A 21,600-nucleotide genomic window follows, 5' to 3' on the forward strand; every position below is an offset into this window, starting at 1 on the left:
CGTGCCGTGCCCTACAGGGCCGGGCCGGGCCGGGCGGCCCGAATGGTCATCTTTAACGTGAAGGGAAGAGAAGAGAAAGAAAAAAAAGCCCATAGAGCAAGCAGCTCGAGCCCACCTGGGGTTCGGCCCGCCCGAGGAGTGGAGAGTCGGGGCGAGAGGCAAGTCCCGTCTCCTGTACTCCCCTCCCGGAGTCCCGGTAGGTAGACGGTAGTCGTAGCCGTAGTATATATCGACAGACACAGAAGAAAGGGAAACGACAAGTCCTACGCAAACATGTCTCCGGTGTGGGCCCGCTGCGCATCGCGGTCGTTGGTCTATCGCGTAGGCGGCGATGCGGGGACAAGGCTAGGGTTAAACGACCGACCACAACCCAGACATATCTGTGGACCTAATTGCCTCGTCTACGCACAGGCAACACCACAAACTTGCGAAATGTCAAGTCACGGCGGCTAGCCGGCTAGGAGTAGCTAGAACCTAGGTCTGCCTAGAGGCTACAGGAACTGGTCGTTTTATTATGGAGTGTTTCACGGGTGTCATACCACAGTTTCGGGCTTTCGGCCTTGTTTGGGCCTGGTTTAGATGTCAAAAAATTTGGCGAAATGCTACTGTAGCGGTTTTCGTTGTTATTTGATAAATAGTGTCCAATCATAGTCTAATTAGGCTTAAAAGATTCGTCTCGTGGATTTCGTCTAAACTGTGTAATTAGTTTTATTTTTTATTTATATTTAATGCTTCATGCATGCGTCCAAAGATTCGATGTGACGGAGAATCTTGAAAAATTTTGCAAAATTTTTTACAACTAAACTGAACCTTGGTCATGGCTTCTATAAACGGACTTACGGACTAGTATTGTTCTATCCCTTTCAAAGTATCATTATATTATTCATGTTGATTTAATTAGATTTATAAAAAATATTAATAATATTTATATCTCTAATAAATTTATTATAAAAATATATTCAACGATCTAGCTAAAGATACGTGATAATTGTCTTGTCTCTACACGTCTTTACTCTATCTAAAGTCATAACCTCTAATCCTCATTTAGGGCCTGTTTGGAACAGAGGAATGTAAAACGTAGGAATTAGAGAAAACACAGGAATAGGAAAAGAATAGAGGTGTAAAACAGAGGATTAAAAAATACAGGATTTTTATAAGAATTGGTGTTTGAAACACAGGAATGCTAATAACGTAGGAATTTATTGATTTGCAGTAAGTATAGTTGTGATAAGCATTGATCTCTCTTAAATATACTATAGTTTAGACATCCACCATGACACAAACGTGATAAGCCTTCGGCTAGCCTTAGATTCATCTCGTACTTCGTGAAGGAAACACAAACAAGAGATTGCGGTGGATTTTTATTTTCCTCCAAAACGTGCGGGTGCAGGAAACTTTCCTATGGAAAGGAATGAAGCAATCCTGTGTTCCAAACGCTGCTACAGGACGCAGAAGTATAGGAAAGCTGATTCCTTTGATATTCCTTTGAAAATCCTATGATCCAAACACAGCCTTAGAGCTATCGACATCTTTTATCCGTCTCTCCCTTTTCCCCTATTCTAATCTCATGACTGTGCAGTTTTACAACCGGTTCGTTTCGACTGGATTGGCTTATAAGCTCATGGCTAAAGTACTGCTGGTTGGTTTGGTGTGAGAGAAAAATACTGTTGGCTGGCTGATCAGCCAAGCCAGATACATGTAGTTCCAGGCTGCCGAACATGCTGTTAGTAGAGACCAAATCAAGTAGCCTTAAGTCTCATCTTGATGAGCTCTATTAGCGTACAAAACACTTTCCAAATCTTTCATAAATTATATATCGGCTCTCTTGTAGATCTAAATTCAAGTTGATCTTGCATCTTCTATTACTATAACTTCTTTTTTCCAATAGTATCGATTGCAATGTTTTTCACGTCTTGGAATCATCGCTACAAATAATATACCACCACCTTATAGTTTCACGTAATCATGAATTAGCTTAATAGACAACTTAGTGTCATTTTAGTTGTCTCGTAGTAATTTACAATTCATTCATTTGTGCATGCATAGATCGAAAGGAACTGTTGGGTTTATAACCCCGGGGTCCCTCATGGACCAGTTTTTCAACAAAGGCTCGGCCTAGCAGACAACATTGCGAACAACGCGCAACTCATGGGTCGGCCCAAATACCTAAACGACAGGCCAGAAAGGCAATCCAATTTCCGATCGGAAGGCCTGGCCGAGGAGGAACAGCGCCCGCTTCCGACTCTAGCCCGCCTCTCCGACCGGAAGGCCTCTTTAAGGAGGAGCAGCGCTCGCATCCGACTTTGGCCCGCCTCCGGGATGGCCTCTCCGATCGGAAGGCCTAGCCAAACACCAATTTCGACTTCGACCCACGTCTCCGACCAGGGATGCACCGAACTCCTGCTTACAGCTCTTCTCTGACTTGCGCAATCAGAGCCAACTGGAACCAACCGACCGGGGACGCCCGCTCGGTGAGGACCAGGAAACGGACGGAGAAAGTAAAGCATGGCACTCAAGCCAAACCGCAAATACCGAGGACCATACCCTGTACACCTGCAGGACAGTACCAACAGGGCATGTTAGAAGGGTACCCTGCAACCTTCATGGCATGCCAGAACCCAAGCAGTGTTGTGGGTGCCGATATTTGCCCTACAGTATTGTGGGCGCCATCAACTCCCATACCAGATAAACGCACAAAGGCTCCCCCACGTGCCTCTGGGCATCAACAGTATGTCAGGCACCGACATCTGCCATACCGGAAGAAGACGACGCAACCTCCCAGATGCATCTGACACTAACAGTGTTATGGGCCCCTACAATCATCTCGTACCCGACAGTGAGGGCAACAAGACTTAGCATATGTACACACACACACTCTATCTCTTGTAAGGTTATCCCCTTCATCTATAAAAGGGGATGCGCTCTCTCCCAATAAAGGGATCAGTACACAACAACTCGAACAACACACACGATCCAAATGACCAAGGATCCCAACAAACAACAAACGTTTGAGCACTTAGCACATAGCGGAGCTCCCGTCACTCTCGGCCCTTCGGACCAGAGTCTGATCGGACCTCTTGTATCCCAATATTTCTCCCTTCCATTTGTAACCCCATAGCAAACTTCGAGCACCTGGGCTTAGGAATAAAGTCACCGACCGACTCAAACTAGACGTAGGGCACGTTGTCTGAACCAGTATAAACCTTATGTCATTGAGTGCTAGGCCACCTCCGATCACAACGTACATCAAAACTATAAATATTTACGTGTTGGTCACTTTCTGCACCGATAGTTGGCACCGTCCGTGGGGATGGATGCTGTATGTTCACACTTTTTGGTCATCGGATGGCCCACTTTTTCGCCACCTTCGCCATGGCGGGCTCAAGCGAGATGACTCGCTTCAGCTCGCTGGAGTTTTTCGCACTCCCACCTGTTGGGATGCGGGTTCCACCCGTCTTCGAGCCGTCCCAGGCCTTCCTCTTTGGAAGCCTGGACTTCGTCGCCGACCGGCTCAGCGTACTACACCTCCATGATGAGGCACCCACCCCGGTGCCCGTCGAAGGGGCGCCCTCCGTCGGCTCCGGGACACCCAATGACTTCAACGACGAGGCACATGCACTTCATTCTGAGCAAACGCTCTGCTCAAACCCCGTTGTGAGTAATGTACATGCTGTTATTTACTCGCTATTCACAATCTTCTGCCGATTCTCCTGAGGGACCCCGTTGTCCCTACCGCAATCGCCATTCGACCAGTCCTCCTACGGCCTCACATCCCCTGCGAACGCATACGCTTGGGGGCTCCAAACGATGCTGACACCGTCTCCTCTCACATCCGAATTCATGGGGATGGCGAGCTATGCTCCCACCTGTTTCTATGAACTCGTAGATGATGAGGTTATGAGTGACGGCTCTAGCATCGGTGATATAGCACATAGCCACCGTCTGTCCTAGGAGTGCACTATGGCGGACGTTCTGGAACAGCCGTCGGTGGTAGCAGAGTCCTTGCAAACTCACACCCCTCCGAACCCTCGTGCGGGGGCTCTCGCGCTCGCAGAGAGCATGACAAGGAGCTACGACAAAGGCGACATAACCAGCCACCACCTGTGCCATTGCGCTCATCACACCACAATGCGCCCTGTGCACATAACCCGATGAGCGGCGCCCGGGGGCACGCCCGCTAGGTCTAGCTCAACATTATGGACAGGGGGAACAATCCCCCACAATTCGCTCGGGCCGCCTAGAAAATTGCCGCTGCGGCGATGCTTCTGCGTGGCATTCCCGAACCTATCGACACCTAGGAACAGACGGTCCACCGGAACCTCTAGGCGCTGGTGGAGACCACCGATGCTCAACAGGCGAAAAGCTCCACATCGTGACACCGACTCGTGGCCTCTCTCCCCACTAGGGGAGTGGGGATGCACCAGACGGATCGTTTCATCCGCTCACCACTACAGCCGCTGAGCGCGGCACAGGAGGCCATAGCTGCGCTACGGTCCGACACCGGCCCCCTATGCGCGAGCAGCTCGGGCCGAACCAAGACGCTCATAGCGTCATCAGCAACCGGCGTCGGGCCCAGTATGATGATGACGTCCACCGAGCGGCAGTGAGGGTAGGCAACACAAACCCTAGCCAGACCATCGTGGAGAGTTGTGAAACGCACCCCAGGCATGGTTGCCGACCGGACGATTGGAGTCCCAGCCTGGACGGCCCGAGACCATGGGCCTTTGGCCGACGCATCCAGAGAGTGTCGTTCCCACAGCGCTTACGACCGCCTACCAACATCGCCAAATATACCGGGGAGACGAACACCGGCATATGGCTTAAAGACTTCTGGCTCACCTGCCGAGCTGATGGAGTGGATGATGGCCACTTCATCATTCAATACCTCCCTATTTAGTAGGATAACATGTTCGAGCTTGGCTCGAATTCCTCCCGCGCGACAGCATCCGCGATTGGGCAGACCTCAAGAGGGTCTTCGTCGGGAACTTCCAGGGGACGTATGTCCGCCCTGGGAACTCCTGGGACCTCAAGAGCTGCCAGCAGGAGCCCAACGAGTCCCTATAGGATTACATCCATAGGTTCTCAAAGTGGTGCAACTCCTTTCCTGATGTCGTCGACACAGACGTCATCGGCGCATTCTTCTCCGAGACAACCTACGAGTCCCTGATCCATAAGCTTGGCTGCCTGAAGCCTCGTACCACCCGTGACCTACTCGATGTCGCCACGAACCACGCCTCTGGCGAGGAGGCGGTCAAAGCGGTCTTCAACGGAGGCTGGGACAAAGGCAAGGCCAAGCGCGAGGATCAGGACGAGGACCCCTCCACGTAGAGGGGCAAAAAGAACAAGAAAGATCATCACCGACCGGCCAACTCCACGTTGGTTGCCACGGCTAATCACACGAACAAGCAGCCCCAGCAAGGCCTCCGGAACCACTTCAATGAGCTCATGGAGAGCCCATGCCCCAACCACACCTACCCCATCAAACACCTCTATAAGGACTGTGAGCTCCTCAAGCGCTTTCTACGATAGTCTAGCGGGCCGAAGGAAGGAAAAGGCAAGGACACAGCAACCAAGAAAGGGGCGTGGTGGGCAAGGATTCGTACGACTCAAGGTCCCTATACATCGACCAAGGTGATCCGATCGGGCGCCTACCGACTAAATGATGATAACGGCGATGTTCTCACCAACACTTGGAACAGCGAACAACTACGTCGTTTCTTCCCCTAAAATTCAGTATTATCATTTTTACTTAAACATTTGCTCCTATAAAGCGCCCCGAACCGAACACTTTTGGTCCGGGTCGCTCGGGGGCTCCACGGGGGTGCAATACCACCTCCCTTCCCCCATTCAATGCTGATAGGATACGATGGGACGCGCCTTGACCGATGGGACGCACCCTACCCGATGGAACAATGCCTGGTCTGACGGGATGTGGCCTGGGTATGGCCCACCACTACTGCATGTCGGGTGTAAGAAACAAGGCGCCACTGCGCGTAGGCAGCCCTTCGCCTTCCTAGGCGGGACTTGGAAAGGCCCCAACGACGAGATCTCTGCTAGGAGAGACCAACGGGCTTCCTGAGTCAATCGGATGGCTTAGGCGAACGCCGAGAGACAGGTAAGGAGCAAATGGACAAAGGGACGCCCCATGTGGGCTATGCCGACTCCGTCATGAATGACGAGCGTGGATCCCGGTCGAACATATCCGATAGGAGCTCCTCAAACCCCGTTACTCGAGTCATCATGGTAACATTACTAAACCTCCACTCTTTCTTTATATGAACATTCATTCATCCATACACGCATTCATTCATTCCATACATCCAAAAGCATTGTATATGTAGTTAAATGCATCACAACGCTCTGTGTTGCGTCACAAAGTGACAGTTGCCTCATTCATCATGAGCAACGACCGATCGATGTTCGAAGGCTGACCCACAAAGGGCTCGAGGCCGCCTCGTGTCAAACAGAGCTAGGGGAGAAAACGCAGATGAGCCCCGAGCGGCCCTCATCTATTCTACCCTAAAGCAGACAGAGTCATCTCAACCTTCTCGTTCGATCCTAATCCCTCGCCAAACCCACAAAATCTCCATCGAGGGGAGGCTAGTGGGCCACCCGAGTCAATCTTCGGAACGACCCAGGCATCTGTTGGGTTGCAGGTTAAGGAGCAGTGGAGTGCCACATGAGGGTTATGCTGACCCCGTCATGAATGATGGACCCAAACTTCACTCGAACATACCCGTTAGCGAGCTCATCGAGAGCGTCACTCGAGCCATCGAGGCAAGCGACGTTAGCTCAGCCCCTCTGGTTGCGAGGAACCATGGATGGGGTAACGCACAAAACTCAACTGACCCCTACGAAGCCCAACGGAGCTCAGGGGCTCAAGACACCAAATGCCTCGGCTACGCCTGGATCCACAAGTCTGTCTCGACCGATCCCCCGGCACGCCCGACGTCTAGATTCGCGAGTCCGTCTCTCCGATCCCTTGGCCCGACCAACGCCTAGATCCATGACTCCGACTGGCCTGATCCCTTGTTGCGCCCGATGCCTAGATCCACGACTCTGACTCGCCTGATCCCTCGTCGCGCCCGACGCCTGGATCCGTGACTCTGTCTCGCCCGATCCCTCGTCGCGCCCGATGTCTGGATCCGTGACTCTATCTCGCTCGATCCACGACCGCAACCAAACACCTAGGACCACACTCCCAGAAACAACAGGTCAGAAGAGACTACGCCACTACAGTGCACACACTCACGCCCGCTAACAAAAGCCCCCAGGAGATTCCGCCCGAATCACCTGGGGGCTCAGGGGCTACACCCGCGGGTGCGCTCGCGCGCACCAACTGACAAAATGAAGATTTCCTTGCTGGCAACATGAAAACCCCCTAGACAATTGTACCCAAATCGCCCGGAGGGCTCGGGGGCTACACCCGCGGCCGCGCTCGCGCACACCCGCCGTCAAGACAAAAACCCCCCAGACGATTCTACCCGAATCGTCCTGGGGCTCGGGGGCACTTGTCGGGTTCATAAACCCGGGGTCCCTCATAGACCAGCTTCCCAACAAAGGTTGCCCCAGCAGACAACGTTGTGAACAATGCGTAACTCATGGGTCGGCTCAAATACCTAAACGACAGGCCAGAAGGGCAATCCAATCTCCAACCGGAAGGCTTGGCCGAGGAGGAACAGCGCCCGCTTCCGACTCTGGCCCGCCTCTCCGACCGGAAGGCCTCTCTAAGGAGGAGAAGCGCTCGCTTCCGACTCCGGCCCGCCTCCGGGACGGCCTCTCTGATCGGAAGGCCTGACCAAACACCACTTCTGACTCTGACCCGCGTCTCCGACCGGGGATGCACCGAACTCCTGCTTATAGCTCTTCTCTGACTGGCCAATCAGAGCCGACTGGGACCAACCGACCGGGGACACCCGCTCGGTGAGGACCAGGAAACAGACGGAGAAAGTATGGCAGAACACTCAAGTCAAACTGCAAATACTGAGGACCGTACTCTGTACACCTGCAGGATAGTACCAACAGGGCATGTCAGAAGGATACCCTGCAATCTTCCTAGCATGTCAGAACCCAAGCAGTGTTGTGGGCGTCGACATTTGCCCTATAGTATTGTGAGCGCCATCAACTCCCATACTAGACAAACGCACTAAGACTCCCCCACGTGCCTCTATGCATCAACAGTATGGCAGGCACCGACATATGCCATACCGGAAGAGGACGCAACCTCCCACATGCATCTGACATTAACAGTGTTATGGGCCCCTACAATCATCTCATACCCGACAACGTGGGCAACAAGACATTAGCATACGTACACTCTCTCTCTTATAAGGCCATCCCCTTCATCTATAAAAAGAGATGCGCTCTCTCTCAACAAAGGGATCAGTACACAACAACTCGAACAACACACATGATCCGAACGACCAAGGATCCCAACGAACAACAAACGTTTGAGCAATTAGCACATAGCGGAGCTCCCGTCATTCTCGGCCCTTCGAACTAGAGTTCGACCGGACCTCTTGTATCCCCATCTTTCTCCCTTCCGTTTGTAACCCCACAGCAAACTTCGAACACCTGGGCTCAGGAATAAAGTCACCGACCGACTCAAACTGGACGTATGACACGTTGCCTGAACCAATATAAACCCTGTGTCATTGAGTGCTAGGCCACCTCCGACAAATATTTACGTGTTGGTCACTTTCTGCACCGACAGGAACACTTTGAGTTGCATGGGCGAGTCGGGCCGGGTCGGTTGGGCCTCCGGTGTCGTTTGTAGTGTAACAGCTAAAATACATATTTTGGCTGGGCTCGGGCTGAGAAAAAAACTTTTGGGCAGCATGATATCTGTCCAGGCCTTGTCCACTAAGGTTTGTGGGCAGGCTAAAACCCGCCGAACCCACGGGCTGGGCCGGTCCGGGCTCAGTTTACTAAGGTCTATTGTTGAGGCTTCTCTATCTGTTTAATTAAAAGCCCTACTAAACAAGTATACAAAGAACAACTTTTAAAGCCAAAACTAATGCAAAAAGGTGAAGATGAAATTGTTTTAGGGTTAGAAGCCAAATCTACTAAAATAGGTTTTTTATCGGCTCCTTCCTTTCTAGAAGCTCAAACCCTACCAAATATCACCTTATGACGTGTTTGGCAAGGCTTGGCACGGTTCATAGCAAAATGAACATAGAGTTAGGAGGAGTCATGATTTGTGACTCCTCCAATACTGTAGTACGAAGCCGGAGGCCGAAGAAACCTAGCCCTTAATACTTGCGAAGCTTAGTGTCATGATATCCAGGCATATCCTCCTCATCTTAGTCCATCGAATAATTGAAACCATATATATTGGTGTTTAGATCTGGAAAATAAATCTAACCTTTTGCTGTTTTTAGCCAAACAATAACCGAAGCCAGATCCAGCCCAACTTTTTGTTTCTTTCACGTCATTTTACTCGCATGTCTCACAAGAAAAATAAAAAGAACACATTACCTACTCAAAATCTGTCCGCTTGCTTGTATACGATCGTGCAGCCTGATCGGTTGGGCTTATTGCCTCGTAAACAATTGTAATTTTTTAGCCGGAACAGTGTTTTTCTCTCGCACCAAACCAGCCAACAGTGCTTCCTCGCGATCCAGTAACGAACAAGCACAGCCAAACAAACAGACCGATGGATTATAAGCTGGAACAATATTTTTCTCTTACGCCAAACTAGCTAGCAGTAAATAATCCACGATCGTTTACGGCCTGAACAGGCTGATTGTGATTGTGCTGCTCTCTTTTACACACTGCTCAATCGATTGTTGCCTATAGATAGGCGAAACGAGCAAGCACAGACGACGGAAAAATGGTCCCCTTTCACCAGACCTGAGCCGAGCTCAGCTCAGCCCGTCTCTCTCCAATCTCGTGCAACGCTCCCTAATTAAAACCCTTCAAAAGTGGAGGCGTGCTCAAGTGTGTATGAATCTGAACACAGAGACAGAGCTCAGACCTCAGAGAGAGACAGCTTCCGCAGAAGGCTACAACAAGGCGCGAAACTTCTTTGACCCAAGCAGAGAACCCCGACTGGTACCAATCTTCGTTCTCCCCTTTCTCTTCTTGCATCCAAAATCGCCCACCCATCTGACCTTGTTGCCACATCCCTCCTTGTTCGTAACTCGTCATCTCCTTCTCCTCTGCAGTGGCAGTAGTACCAGCTTCTAGTGATCATGGTGAAGGAAGAGGAGATCATGGCAGAGGCAGGAGGAGGAGGAGGACGCGGCTACATGGACCTGCTTGGTCTCGGAGAAGACGACTACCTGCTGTGCCTGTCCCCTTCCTCCTACTTCACTTCCAGTGTCGTCTCCGCCACCACCACCAGCGCCACCACTTCCACCACTGCTGCCGCGTCGTTGCCTACGACCTGCACCTCCTACCTGGACCTGGCTCCCGCCTACCACCACATGCTGAGCTTCGCTGCCCAAGAGCAGTACCACGGCGACGGCGTCCTCGGCTTCCAGTGCTACGGAGGCGATCACGCGATTCCGGCGGCTGTTCCGCAGAAGTCCAGCCCGACCACCGAGTGCTCCTCCTCCATCTCCTCCATGTCGTCCTCGCCGCCTGCGACAGCCATCTCCGCCGTCTCCTGCTCAAAGCCACAGGCTTTCAAGGTGCGTTTCCATCTTGCTCTTGAGGCCATCGTTGCTACTGGCTGCAAGCCGGATTGGTTCTTTTTCTTTATCTTCGAATCGAGGAAAAAAAGACCTATGGTTTCTTGCATTGTGAATATAAGTGATGGTTTTGGATGGTGTCTCTGTTGGGTCTTTGCGCGGTTCATGAACGGTTGTCGCTGCAATTTGTGTAATAAACTAGTACGTACACTACGTAGTTGGTAATTGTTGGTTCTTGTGCAGAAGAAGGGATCAAGGAGCAGTGAGCAAAGAAAGGCTGCGTCTGCCGCTGCTGCTGCTGGTGCTACGAACAAGAGGCCGAGGGTTAGTGCTTTCTTTCCGCTTGAGTGACAGTAATGTTTGCTAATCAGCTGTGGGCCAATCTGACACTGATTAGTACTAGACCAAATTAGTGAGCTGTTCATGTTTCGCTAATCAATCAGTTCATTCATCCAAAACCATAAAAAAAATCATCTTTTTTTAGGTGAGGAGGGAGAGGCTCGGGGAGAGGATCATAGCTCTGCAGCAGCTGGTTTCTCCGTTCGGAAAGGTAAAAAGGCAGACGCTAGGCTTTTGGCGATACGCCCTTTACTCGCTCCCTGTACCTGTACTTGCCTTTCGGCGTTTCCTTTGCTGGTGCAAACGTAGACACTGCGAGGCTTTCTCCTGCCGTGAATCCTTCAAACACCGGCGAAAGCAAACAGGCCGCTCAACTTACAGCACAGACTAGCAGCATCCCCTCCCCTGCCACATTACTACTCTGAGCCAAAGAAAGCGGTCAAAGTGACATGGAGTACTGATACGCATTAACCGACGTGCAGAGCATAGTATCCCTTGCTTGCGCTGCGATGCTGGTGCTGCATCTGCATGCTAGGAGTAGCAACAGCAGCAGTTAGGTCTTGTTTAGTTCCCTATCATATATGTTGTTTAGTTCCCTATCATATATGATGTTATGTACGAAGTATTAAATATAGACTAAAAAATAATTAATTACATAAATTTTTAAGTCTAATTAGTTCATAATTTGATAATATGGTGCTACCATAAACATGTGCTAATAATAAATTAATTAGGCTTAATAAATTCGTCTCGTGGATTTTATTTTATTAGGCCATTCTCAATGCAAGTTTTATTGAGGTTTCATTCTTATTAAATGACATGCCATGACGTGGCAAGAAATTTATGATGAGAGAGAGGAGTTGGGTTTCATGGGAATGAAACCCTGGATACACAGTTACCAAGGCTATGAAACTGGGATGAAACCTCCGCTGAGAAAATTTGTTTCATCTCCACACATTTCAACAGCTCTCATTGGTCACTTAGATGCAACATTTAAGTGATATGTTAGCCTATGAAATCGTGAAGTGAAACTTTGGCCCCGTTTACATCCAAAATTTTTTGGATTTTGGCTCACTGTAGCATTTCGTTTGTATTTGGTAATTAGTGTCTAATTATGGACTAATTAGGTTTAAAAGTTTCGTCTCGTGATTTCTCGACCAATTGTGTAATTAGTTTTTTTTTCGTCTACATTTAATACTCCATGCATGTGCCGTAAGATTCGATGTGACGGTTACTGCGCAAAATTTTTTGGATTCTAAACAGGCCCTTTGCATTGAGAGATCTCATTCATTCATCTACTCAAATCTCCTTAGATGACATGGCGCTTTTGGAAACCACGCAATGAAATCTTGCACTGAGAATGGCCTTATCATCCTAACACTCTCCTATAACACCTAATATGATATGCGTCTCTTGACTTTATTGGCTGGATTTAAACACCGCCTTAATTAGCGCAGTGGATTAACCCTGTCGCCCTCTTTTTGACCTTTGACTGACGTGTTGATATGATAACTGCATTTGCATGGACCCGGCCCTGCTTTGCCGCTGCTACTGTGATCTGTGGCGCTGATGCGGTGCTGCCAGTCTGATACGGCTTCCGTTCTGCACGAGGCGCTGGGATACATACGCTTCCTGCACGACCAAGTTCAGGTGCGCTGTTTACTAGTAGTACTCTCTCTCTATTTCTCGATACATACGGACAGGCGCAGTACACAATGCTTAGTACAGTGTGTTCCTGCCATGTAAAAATGTAAAATGTATGTATCCTGGAATCCCAGTAAAATGTCTGTATATCTTTTGCGTATACTGCTGTGGTGGCTAGGTCTGCTGGTCAATGTCTGTATATCTTTTGCGTATACTGCTGTGGTGGCTAGGTCTGCTGGTCAGGTCCGGAGCACCGTACATTCACTGTTTGGGACTTAACTGACACCGGTCGCTTTTCATGTCAGGTCCTGAGCTCGCCGTACATGCAGCGCCAGCCAGTCTCAGCGCACGTCCCGGTAAGCACCGAGCGGCAAACGCCAACCCAAACCCAAAACTTACTGGCAGTAATTAATTACTACTATAACTATTCTACTGCCAATAATTAACCAGACTTTTTTTTAACTTAATTAACACCTGTGCTCGTACTTTGGCGCAGGAGAGCGCGGCAGGGACGGTGGTGGAGCCGCCGCGGGCGAGCGACCTGAGGAGCCGGGGCCTGTGCCTCGTGCCGGTCTCCTGCACGGAGCACCTCGCCGGCAACAGCCACGGCGGCAACGGCGCCGACCTCTGGTCCGTGGCGGCGGGGATGGGGATGGCGAAGGCGGCGGCCGCGGACAGCAAGGGGCCTGCCGGCGGAATGCTGCTGCCTGGTGGTGGTGGTGGTTGTCACCCTCGCCAAGGGCACCTGGCCTAGCTGACTGCGGACACACTTGCTTTACAGATTATGTGAAGGGTTTAGGGCTTTCAGTAGGCTCTTTTGAGCTAATCAGTCCCGGTACTCCATCACCTTTTGCCTAAAGTAAACTGCTGCTGGCCTGCTGCTGCTGCTTTTGGTGGGAAAAAAAGGCGCAGGGATCCATATTTCCACAGATCACAGCTGCCACAGCAGCCAGGATGCAATGCAAATGCAAGCTTTTGGACGGGGGGTTTTGTTTTTTCTTAACTCTAGCTTAAGATAAGAGAAGGGTAGTAGAAGACAGTGATGTGGGGATGCCGAGATCTTTGGGCACGAATGTCCCTGTGCTGTCACGCCTCCCGGTAGGCATTGAATGAATGCTACCCCGTCGATGTTGCCTGCTCGGGAGTCGTGCGGCGACGGCTTCGGTATCCTATCTGCCTGTTGATCTCGGCAATCGGTTTGCCATCCTTGCTCCTTGAAGTTGGAACTGCACAAGCCACTGCAATATCATGCATTGTTTTTTCGAGACTCATGAGTCATGACGGTGCAGTGCACATCGGAGACGACTCGTTGAAGATTTTTGTACAGTGCGTTGTTCATCCGACAGTACTAGGATCCTGCTTCCATAGCTTTCGGGCAAAGCTGGTCCACAGAACGAGAGTCGCAAAGTGGTTCAAAAAGGCCCTTAGTGCTTGTTTAGTTTCTAAAAAGTTTTCTAAAAAATACTACAGTAGCCACCGTATTGGATCTTGCGATACGTGTATGGAGCATTAAATGTAGACGAAAAAAACTAATTATACAGTTTGGTTGGAAATTACGAGACGAATGTTTTGAGCCTAATTAGTTCATAATTAAACATTAATTGTCAAATAAAAACGAAAGTGCACGACGTGGGTGATGTAGGGCAAGCTTGACAGGGGGGTCGTTGGTGGGCTGGGCGACTGGGGCTTCTTCTGATCCCGGTCCTTTTCTTCCTGCCATTTGTCTTCCCCCTTCCTCAGGTTGTGGCTTCCACGGCAGAGCTGGCTGGTTCTTCTTTCGCTGGCCGGTTTTGCCGGTTCCGACGGAGAGCAGACACTTCGGCGGGTTTCTCCCGACGCTTCTCCCAGCCATCGTCTCTAGGGGCGATTGTCGGGCGGGGCTGCTGCTGATCCATCACCGCACTCTACCTCTCTGGTAGGGTTCGGTCTCTGACAGGAACAGTGTTGGAGGATGCTTGGGTTTGGGACGAAAGCTTGGACGACGACCTTTTGCAGACGTCGTTCCCTTCTTTGAGGCGTCTTTTCCTACCTCTTCTCCTACCGTACTGGATGTTGCAGGTGAAAACCTTCCCATGGCGGGCTACCTTGTCGGCGCTTTTCACGTCGTTTCCTCCTTGGAGGCAAAGCTAGGCTTTCTAGTTCCGCAGTTCTTTTTTCCGTCTGAGCTGTTTGGTGTCGCCTGGCCAGTCGTCGTGTTTTTTCTTCTATCCTTTGTTTTTTTAGTTGAGTTGTTTTAGTTGGGTCGTTTCGACTTTCGACCAAGTTGGAGTAAGTAGTGGCGTGAGTTATGATAGTTGTTCGGTCTGCTGTATCAAAGTGGTGTAGGATGAGTGGAACACTCTCCTCAGTTGTATGGTTTTTGGGCCCCGTTTTCATTCAAAAAACTGGGCGGGCACTTGCCTTTTTTTTTTCTTTCTTCGTCTAATAGAAATCGCGGCAAACCTTTTGCCATCCTTTCTAAAAAAATATTTGGATCCAATCTAAATTTGAATTTTGATGATTGGGAAAGAGTTTTTAATACAATATGTATAGTCCAAATTCAGTTATGTGTAGGAATCCAAATTCAGTTACGTGTGGATGCAAGATAGGACATGTAATCGATAAAATTTAGTGAGATTATTTGCAAATTTAATATAGATTATTTGATGTTTAAAAAATAACTTTTGATAAAAAACAAAAGAATTCATAGTAAAGAAAAAAAAACAAAAGTATCTGCCTGAACTGTGAGCCGGTGTCCTCTAGTACACGAGTCGAAAATATGGCATGTCCTCGCTGCTCGTGTGTGCCTCAGGGCACCATGGCGGCGTTGCATAGCCTCGAGCCCTCGACGCGTCGTTGTAGCCGGCAGGTGCCAGGTGGCATGCAGACGCTGGCTTCAGCTTCTGACGCGGGGAAGGTGGCCGTAGATCAATCTCGCCGAGTGAATCACAGGGGCGGACTGCGGATGAAGCAAACTGTTTCTTTTACCTCTTCGATTGAAAATATAACCATGGTCGGATTTTTCTCCCTAGACTCTAAAATAGACATGGTACCTCTTCAACTTTAAAAATCATTTAAACTACATTTCTTCCCCGGTGAAAAGTGGTTTTCAAAACGATTTCATCCTTCTCAAGTTTTAAAAGTATGGCAAATACATGATAAGGTTTTTGAACCATAAAAATACCTCTACGCTTTTTTTTTTAGAAAAATGCTAGAGATGACAAACCCAAATAAAATATTTAGATCGTGAAAAGTATCTTCTACAAGCTTCCAAATTTTAGTTTTAGCCCTAGGAATGGAAAAATCTCAAAAATTTATGGAAAGTTTCCAAAACATTCTAACCAACGTCTAAACATGTTTCGAAAACTTTCCACAATAAAACACAAGATGCAATCAGGATAAATGCATAGCATAATAATACATTCAATGTTATTGATGTTGCATTCTTGCTAGTTGGGAAATTTTTAAACACATTTGGGTATCAATTAGAACATTTTGAAAATTTCCCACATTTTTGTAGATATTTTCCTATTTTCCTGGAACTAAATCTAATCTAAAAACTTCTAGAGATGTTTTTACAAATGATCTAAATATTTTATATGGGTTTTCATGTCCTAGTCTATCTCTAGTATTTTTCTCATAATTTTTAGGAGCTTAGAGATAGTTTTTAAAGTTCTAAAGTCCTAGGGGGTGTTAGTTTTGGAGGCTGCGTCTAGGGCTTATGACCTAGTACTAGTAGCTATATGTAAAACTGCTGTAGCCGCTGTAAGCGGAAGCGAATGCAGCCTTATAAGATATTTACTGGATTTTATACTAAAAAAAGATGATCCTCCTTGAAAATCACCTCTAACTGCAGCGGTTGTGCGTTTCAAATGTTTTTAAGAGCAGAGAGGTCAAGATATATAACTTTAGATTAAAGTTCAAGGAGAGGCGCATAAATGGGCTTTGGGCGAACCGAACGAGACAAGTGCTGTCCGTATAGGCGACTTCACCCTCTTGGGCTCTCTATTGTCAATGAGCTCATCATCTATTGTGAGAAAAATCAGACGACACCTTCTCCAGGCTATCGCTTTTCAAGCCTTCTCTCTTCCATAGCTAGCTAGAGACGTGCATCTAGTCGCCTAGAGTGTTGAAAATGCTCAGTCCACGGCTTACCGGCCTGTTCGGTTTGGCTGGTTTGTATGGTTGCTGGTTTGTGAAGAAGTACTGTTGGTTGGTTTGTATGAGAGAAAAATACTGTTCTGGCTGAAAATTTACGATCATTTACGACAAGCCACAGCCAAACGAACAGGCTATACATCCTTGGACTTTACAGGACTAAATATTTATTAGGGCAGATCCAACAATCAATTTTTAAGTTATTTCTAAACTTTTTTTCTTTATATTTTAATATAAGATAGAGAAAAACTAGATCTTAATTAAGAGCTAAGCTCTTTCACATATTTTAAGGTTATTATGTGAAAGTGTCATGTGAAAGTATTGGCTTATAGAAGTTGGACATAACATTTAGCGTGCACCGGACACCGGTTATTTGTCCAGCTCATCCTTTTCTCTCCATTCACGTTTTTGATTACTATAGGATAAAATCGATTCACGAATGGATAGTCAATGAGAGAAAGGGTGAATAATTACGGAAGGTGTTCTACGGCACTAGAAAAAAAACAGCTCTAGAAGAACTAATGCACTCGAGTGAGCATATTAAAGGGTAAAGACAGCCTGCGCATACAGTTGCTAAAATAAATTAATAATCCAAGGCAACGATTGCTAACGAGGCTCCATCAAGCCTTTCTTGTACACAACGACAACAATTTTTTATTCAATAATTCAGTAAATAGTGTAAAAGACCAGAGACTAGTTCGAACTCAAGATAAAGTGTCACTCATTTCACAATGCATCCCTCTATATAGCAAGATATTCATGCTACTTGTTGCAGTCTCTCTCTTCTCTATATTAATTAGCATAGAGCTATTGCTATCTCGTACCGTTAGAGATATCTTTATACTGTGATGTATGCGTCATATATACGTGTATTTGGCTTGTATTGATACTTCTGCTTTTGTATCGATATATCTATATTGAGCCTTTTTACAATGGTTGGAAATGCTTCCTAACGCTTGCTAACGCTTTCTAATGCCTACTCAAAATAGCTATTTTTATTGATTTTATTCGTTCAAGGGCATTATGGTCATTTCGCATGCCCCTCCCCCGCCCCCACCCCCACCCCCACCCCACCCCACCCCCACACACGTGACACACGTCGAACTCACCGGTCTCTCGCACGCACCTAGCTCTCTGTCTCTCTCAGTCCTAGCCGCCGCCGCCCTGCTCTCTCCCTTGCTCTAGCCGCCGCCGCCCTCGCACGGGCGTCGCGTCGGCCAAGGGTTCACCCGATCACCCCACGCGAACAGGAACTGCCTTCGTGCCCTCGCCCTCGTCCTCTCGCTCTCTTCCTCGCACGCCGCCGCCCTGCCCTCGCCCCCGCTGGAATTATTTCACCATCGAACTCGCCAGAAACGAGGACGACGACGAGTTCCTGCCACTGGAGATCCAAGACGACGACGAGGACAATGACTTCCTCCGATCTGTCTCCCTCAACCGGCATCCTTCTCTGGCTCTGTCTACATCGACAGAGAGCTGGGCTCTGCCTCCGTCCCTTCTCCTGCGGCAAGCTCGCAACAACCCTCCGGAAGGTACCGATTAGAATTAATCTCGTTCTTCTCTTATTGCGTGCAGGACCAATTTGAGTATTGTTATGTGTATATCTAAAAGCCCACAGATCTGCTATTTTATTTTTGTGGTTCAGTACTAGAAGCTTTAGTGATTAACCTTTAGAGAAATTAGCGGATGATGCATCTAATGTAGTTCTGTAGTAAGCTGATGTCCATTGGTTCCAGTGGCCTGGTGGATTTGACCACAAATCCTGAAAACATGCCCAATGTAATTTGGTTCAGTGCTTCGCATCCCTTTTCTGAACCCATTGTCCCAATATTACAGATCTGAGTGCCATGATTGTGAAGGGCTGTACAACAATAGCTGCTCGCCATGTTGTTTGCTGCTGCAGTTCGCACCTTGCAAGACTGCAACATTGAGGGTAAGATGTAGTCTACCTTACATGTAGCTGCCACATAGTATTGTCAAAATGAAAAATTTTGAGATAAGACCTTTCATTGCATATGGTAGGTGATTATTTCATGCCACAAGTTATTGTCTAGTGCAGGTGGCCATCACCATGCTCAATATAAAATTCAGGTAATAGATTGCTCTATTTCTGTTCCTGGAACTACTGTGTTTTGCAGCAGTGTATGAAAGTAATTGGTATCTGCTGACCCGTCTATTTTTGCAATGATTAACAATCATATATTTCTTCCTGGTGCTTAATCATAGTTTTTTCTATTTCTAGATTTTTTTTGTTTGGGGGACACAGGTGATTTCTCGAATGACAGAGGGTGGTTTCTTATATTCTTATGTTTATTTGGGGATGGAAATAGTGCTCAGTCACTTTTGCAATGACAGACAGGGTGCTGAATCACATTCATGTTCCTGTCTACTTTATATACTGAACATAGCTAGTCTCATTGTTCCTGTAGTGACTTTAGTTCGGCTTAGATAAATCAATCTTTGCTTGTCCTGACTGAATGCATCCTAGTGCGTCTGCTCGAATCCAATGGGGAATTGGCTATTGTCATGGCTCATTCTCGCGTTGCTCACGTCCTCGCTTTGTCAGACACTCTCCACGGCAGATCTATGAGACCCGGATATATCCGCGCTGATTGCAAAGAAGCTACGTGAGTTTCACGATCTCGTCATGCCTTGACGCAGGAACGTGTCATTATGGTAGAGGCTCAGGTATGCTTTTCCTCATTGTTGCTTTTCTGATTTTGGTGAGAAATGTGTTTGAGTTCTGATTCAGTTCTAATTGCTTGGTGTTGTATGCATCAGGCGGTGGCTTGAGGAGGCAGTGCTGGAGAAGACGCTCTCAGGAGTCGAACAATCAGTAGGATTTTGCCATAATGATCTTGCTATTTAAGTTATGTTTGCTGCTTGATTTTATTGCTCTACACTATTCCAGACATTGAGGAGCAGAGAAGAACAGTGAATCTTTTTGTAGCTTTCATGTTAAGATTCCCCAGAATTATGAGACCAAATGTTTTAATTTATGCATCTTACAAGGTACATATGAATGTTGATTTGCAGCAGTTTACTGGAAGTGTGGAACCACTTCTGATGTTGTCTTTGTAACTATATTGATGGAGCTAGCAGAGTAGAAATGGACCGCAGAAGAGCCCTTCTTTTGATATGAACAGTCTAAATTTTAGTTGATGTACAACAAGGAAAATCAGTATATGATATTTTTTGGTTTTCAGGTCTCTTCATCTGGAACATTTCTTGGCTGCTTTCTGACTGGACTATGATGTCCCTAGCGCCCATCAAGGTGAGGCCTTCCTCTCCCTCACTCAGATTTGTATACAACCCAGGATGTTGCAAAATAGCATATGAAATTCCTTCCTACATGGTGCTACAGATGAGCAATAGTTTTGTTTAATAGTCTCCGTTTCATATATCCAGGCATAGTTGTGATTGGAGATACTTTGTATATTTCGCTACAAGTACAGATTTGCATGGAGCGCTCTCAATGAACTTGTCAAATTTATATAAAATGAAAAACATGCTATCCTATGTTGCTAATTAATAGTTTGATCAGTGATGGTGCCATCGGAGTATTTAGCTGCAAATAACAGCAACCTCCTGTTACTTGGAGACTCATGCTGGTAACCTGGCATGTGTTGTTTTGAAGTAATTGAGCCATTTCATTTGACCGCACCAAACCTTTTGCCTCTTAAAAGTTATTTTTTCAAACGGCTCAAACAAGGATTGTAGTCATCGATATGTTCCTCTTTTTGTTAGAAGCAATAAAAAGAAACCCAATCATGGCTATTATTATTATTACCAATGCTTTGATGATATGTTTTTTATCGCAACAATCGAAAATGGATAGACATAGATAAACTTGCTGCACTTTTTGTGCAGGTCACAGTTGGTCGAAGAAATGTGCCCAAGGGGAGGGTGTGGAACCCTATGGAGCAGAGCAAATGAACTGAGGTTAGTAGCATTGTAAACTACACTCAAATTTTTTCCACGTCGACCAGGGGTCACCCGCAAAATGTCCAGCTATGGTCGGCCAGGGATCACCCGCGGGAGGGAAACTACACTCAAATTTTGTGGGGTTAAAATTTATTATCAATTGTTTTTCTCTTTCACACATCATTTGGTGGGTTTTTTTATCTGATTGGCAATCACAGTGTTTGGAAGACATCATGGTTGCAGACCAAAATATTGCCTGTAAGAGGGAGGTGAAATGATGACAGAAGGCTATGCACAACATGAAGCTTCTCTGCTGCATATATGAAAGATTGTTTTTTATGAAGATTGTTTTATTTTTAACTTTCCCCCGTCATGCTGAAATGGAACTTCTTTACATTTCAAATGAGAGATGCAATAATTGATTAAGGCTTTTAGAAAAGTATGTGAGCACCCTTCTTCTAACTATTCTGTATGCGGTGACAACATTTTTGGGATCTGTTTTCTATCTACTCACGTGCTTTGATTGATGTTTCCCATGCCATTACTAAGAAGGCAAGGATGTATTTAGATTGGTAATATTTAGATTCTGAAACCAATATTTCATTATGGAGTCCTTATTGATATACAAGTATTTTTGGAATAGTAGTTCACTCGGACAAAATATGAGAGTGAGCGATTGACTCGTTAACACGGACAAGTGATGCTTAAATAAGTCCATAGGAAAAACAAAAAATTTAAAAAATAGCCATAGTGGTAGGGATCGAACCTAAGAGTGGGCGATTGACTATCTCACAGCGACCAGTAGTTCACTCGAACAAAATGTGAGTGAGCAATTGACTTGATAACATCAAAAAGTAATGCTTGAATAAGTCAATAGGAAAAAAACGATTTTTTTTAAAATGGACATAGTGGTAGGGATCGA

At 47.2% G+C, this 21,600-nt stretch overlaps 1 protein-coding gene across 1 annotated transcript; it reads left to right on the plus strand.

Annotated features, from left to right (window-relative positions):
- The first annotated feature begins 9,900 nt into the window (after window positions 1–9,900).
- LOC136476661 (transcription factor bHLH110-like) lies at window positions 9,901–13,873 on the plus strand. The gene is made up of 7 exons (XM_066474590.1): window positions 9,901–10,053; window positions 10,167–10,634; window positions 10,878–10,958; window positions 11,119–11,184; window positions 12,558–12,623; window positions 12,923–12,973; window positions 13,114–13,873. Exons 2-7 carry the CDS (start codon window positions 10,194–10,196, stop codon window positions 13,369–13,371), a joined length of 963 nt encoding a protein of 320 aa, XP_066330687.1. The 5' UTR covers window positions 9,901–10,053; window positions 10,167–10,193; the 3' UTR covers window positions 13,372–13,873.
- Window positions 13,874–21,600: the final 7,727 nt, after the last annotated feature.

Source organism: Miscanthus floridulus, chromosome 1, assembly GCF_019320115.1.
Source record: "Miscanthus floridulus cultivar M001 chromosome 1, ASM1932011v1, whole genome shotgun sequence".
Lineage (NCBI taxonomy): Eukaryota > Viridiplantae > Streptophyta > Magnoliopsida > Poales > Poaceae > Miscanthus > Miscanthus floridulus.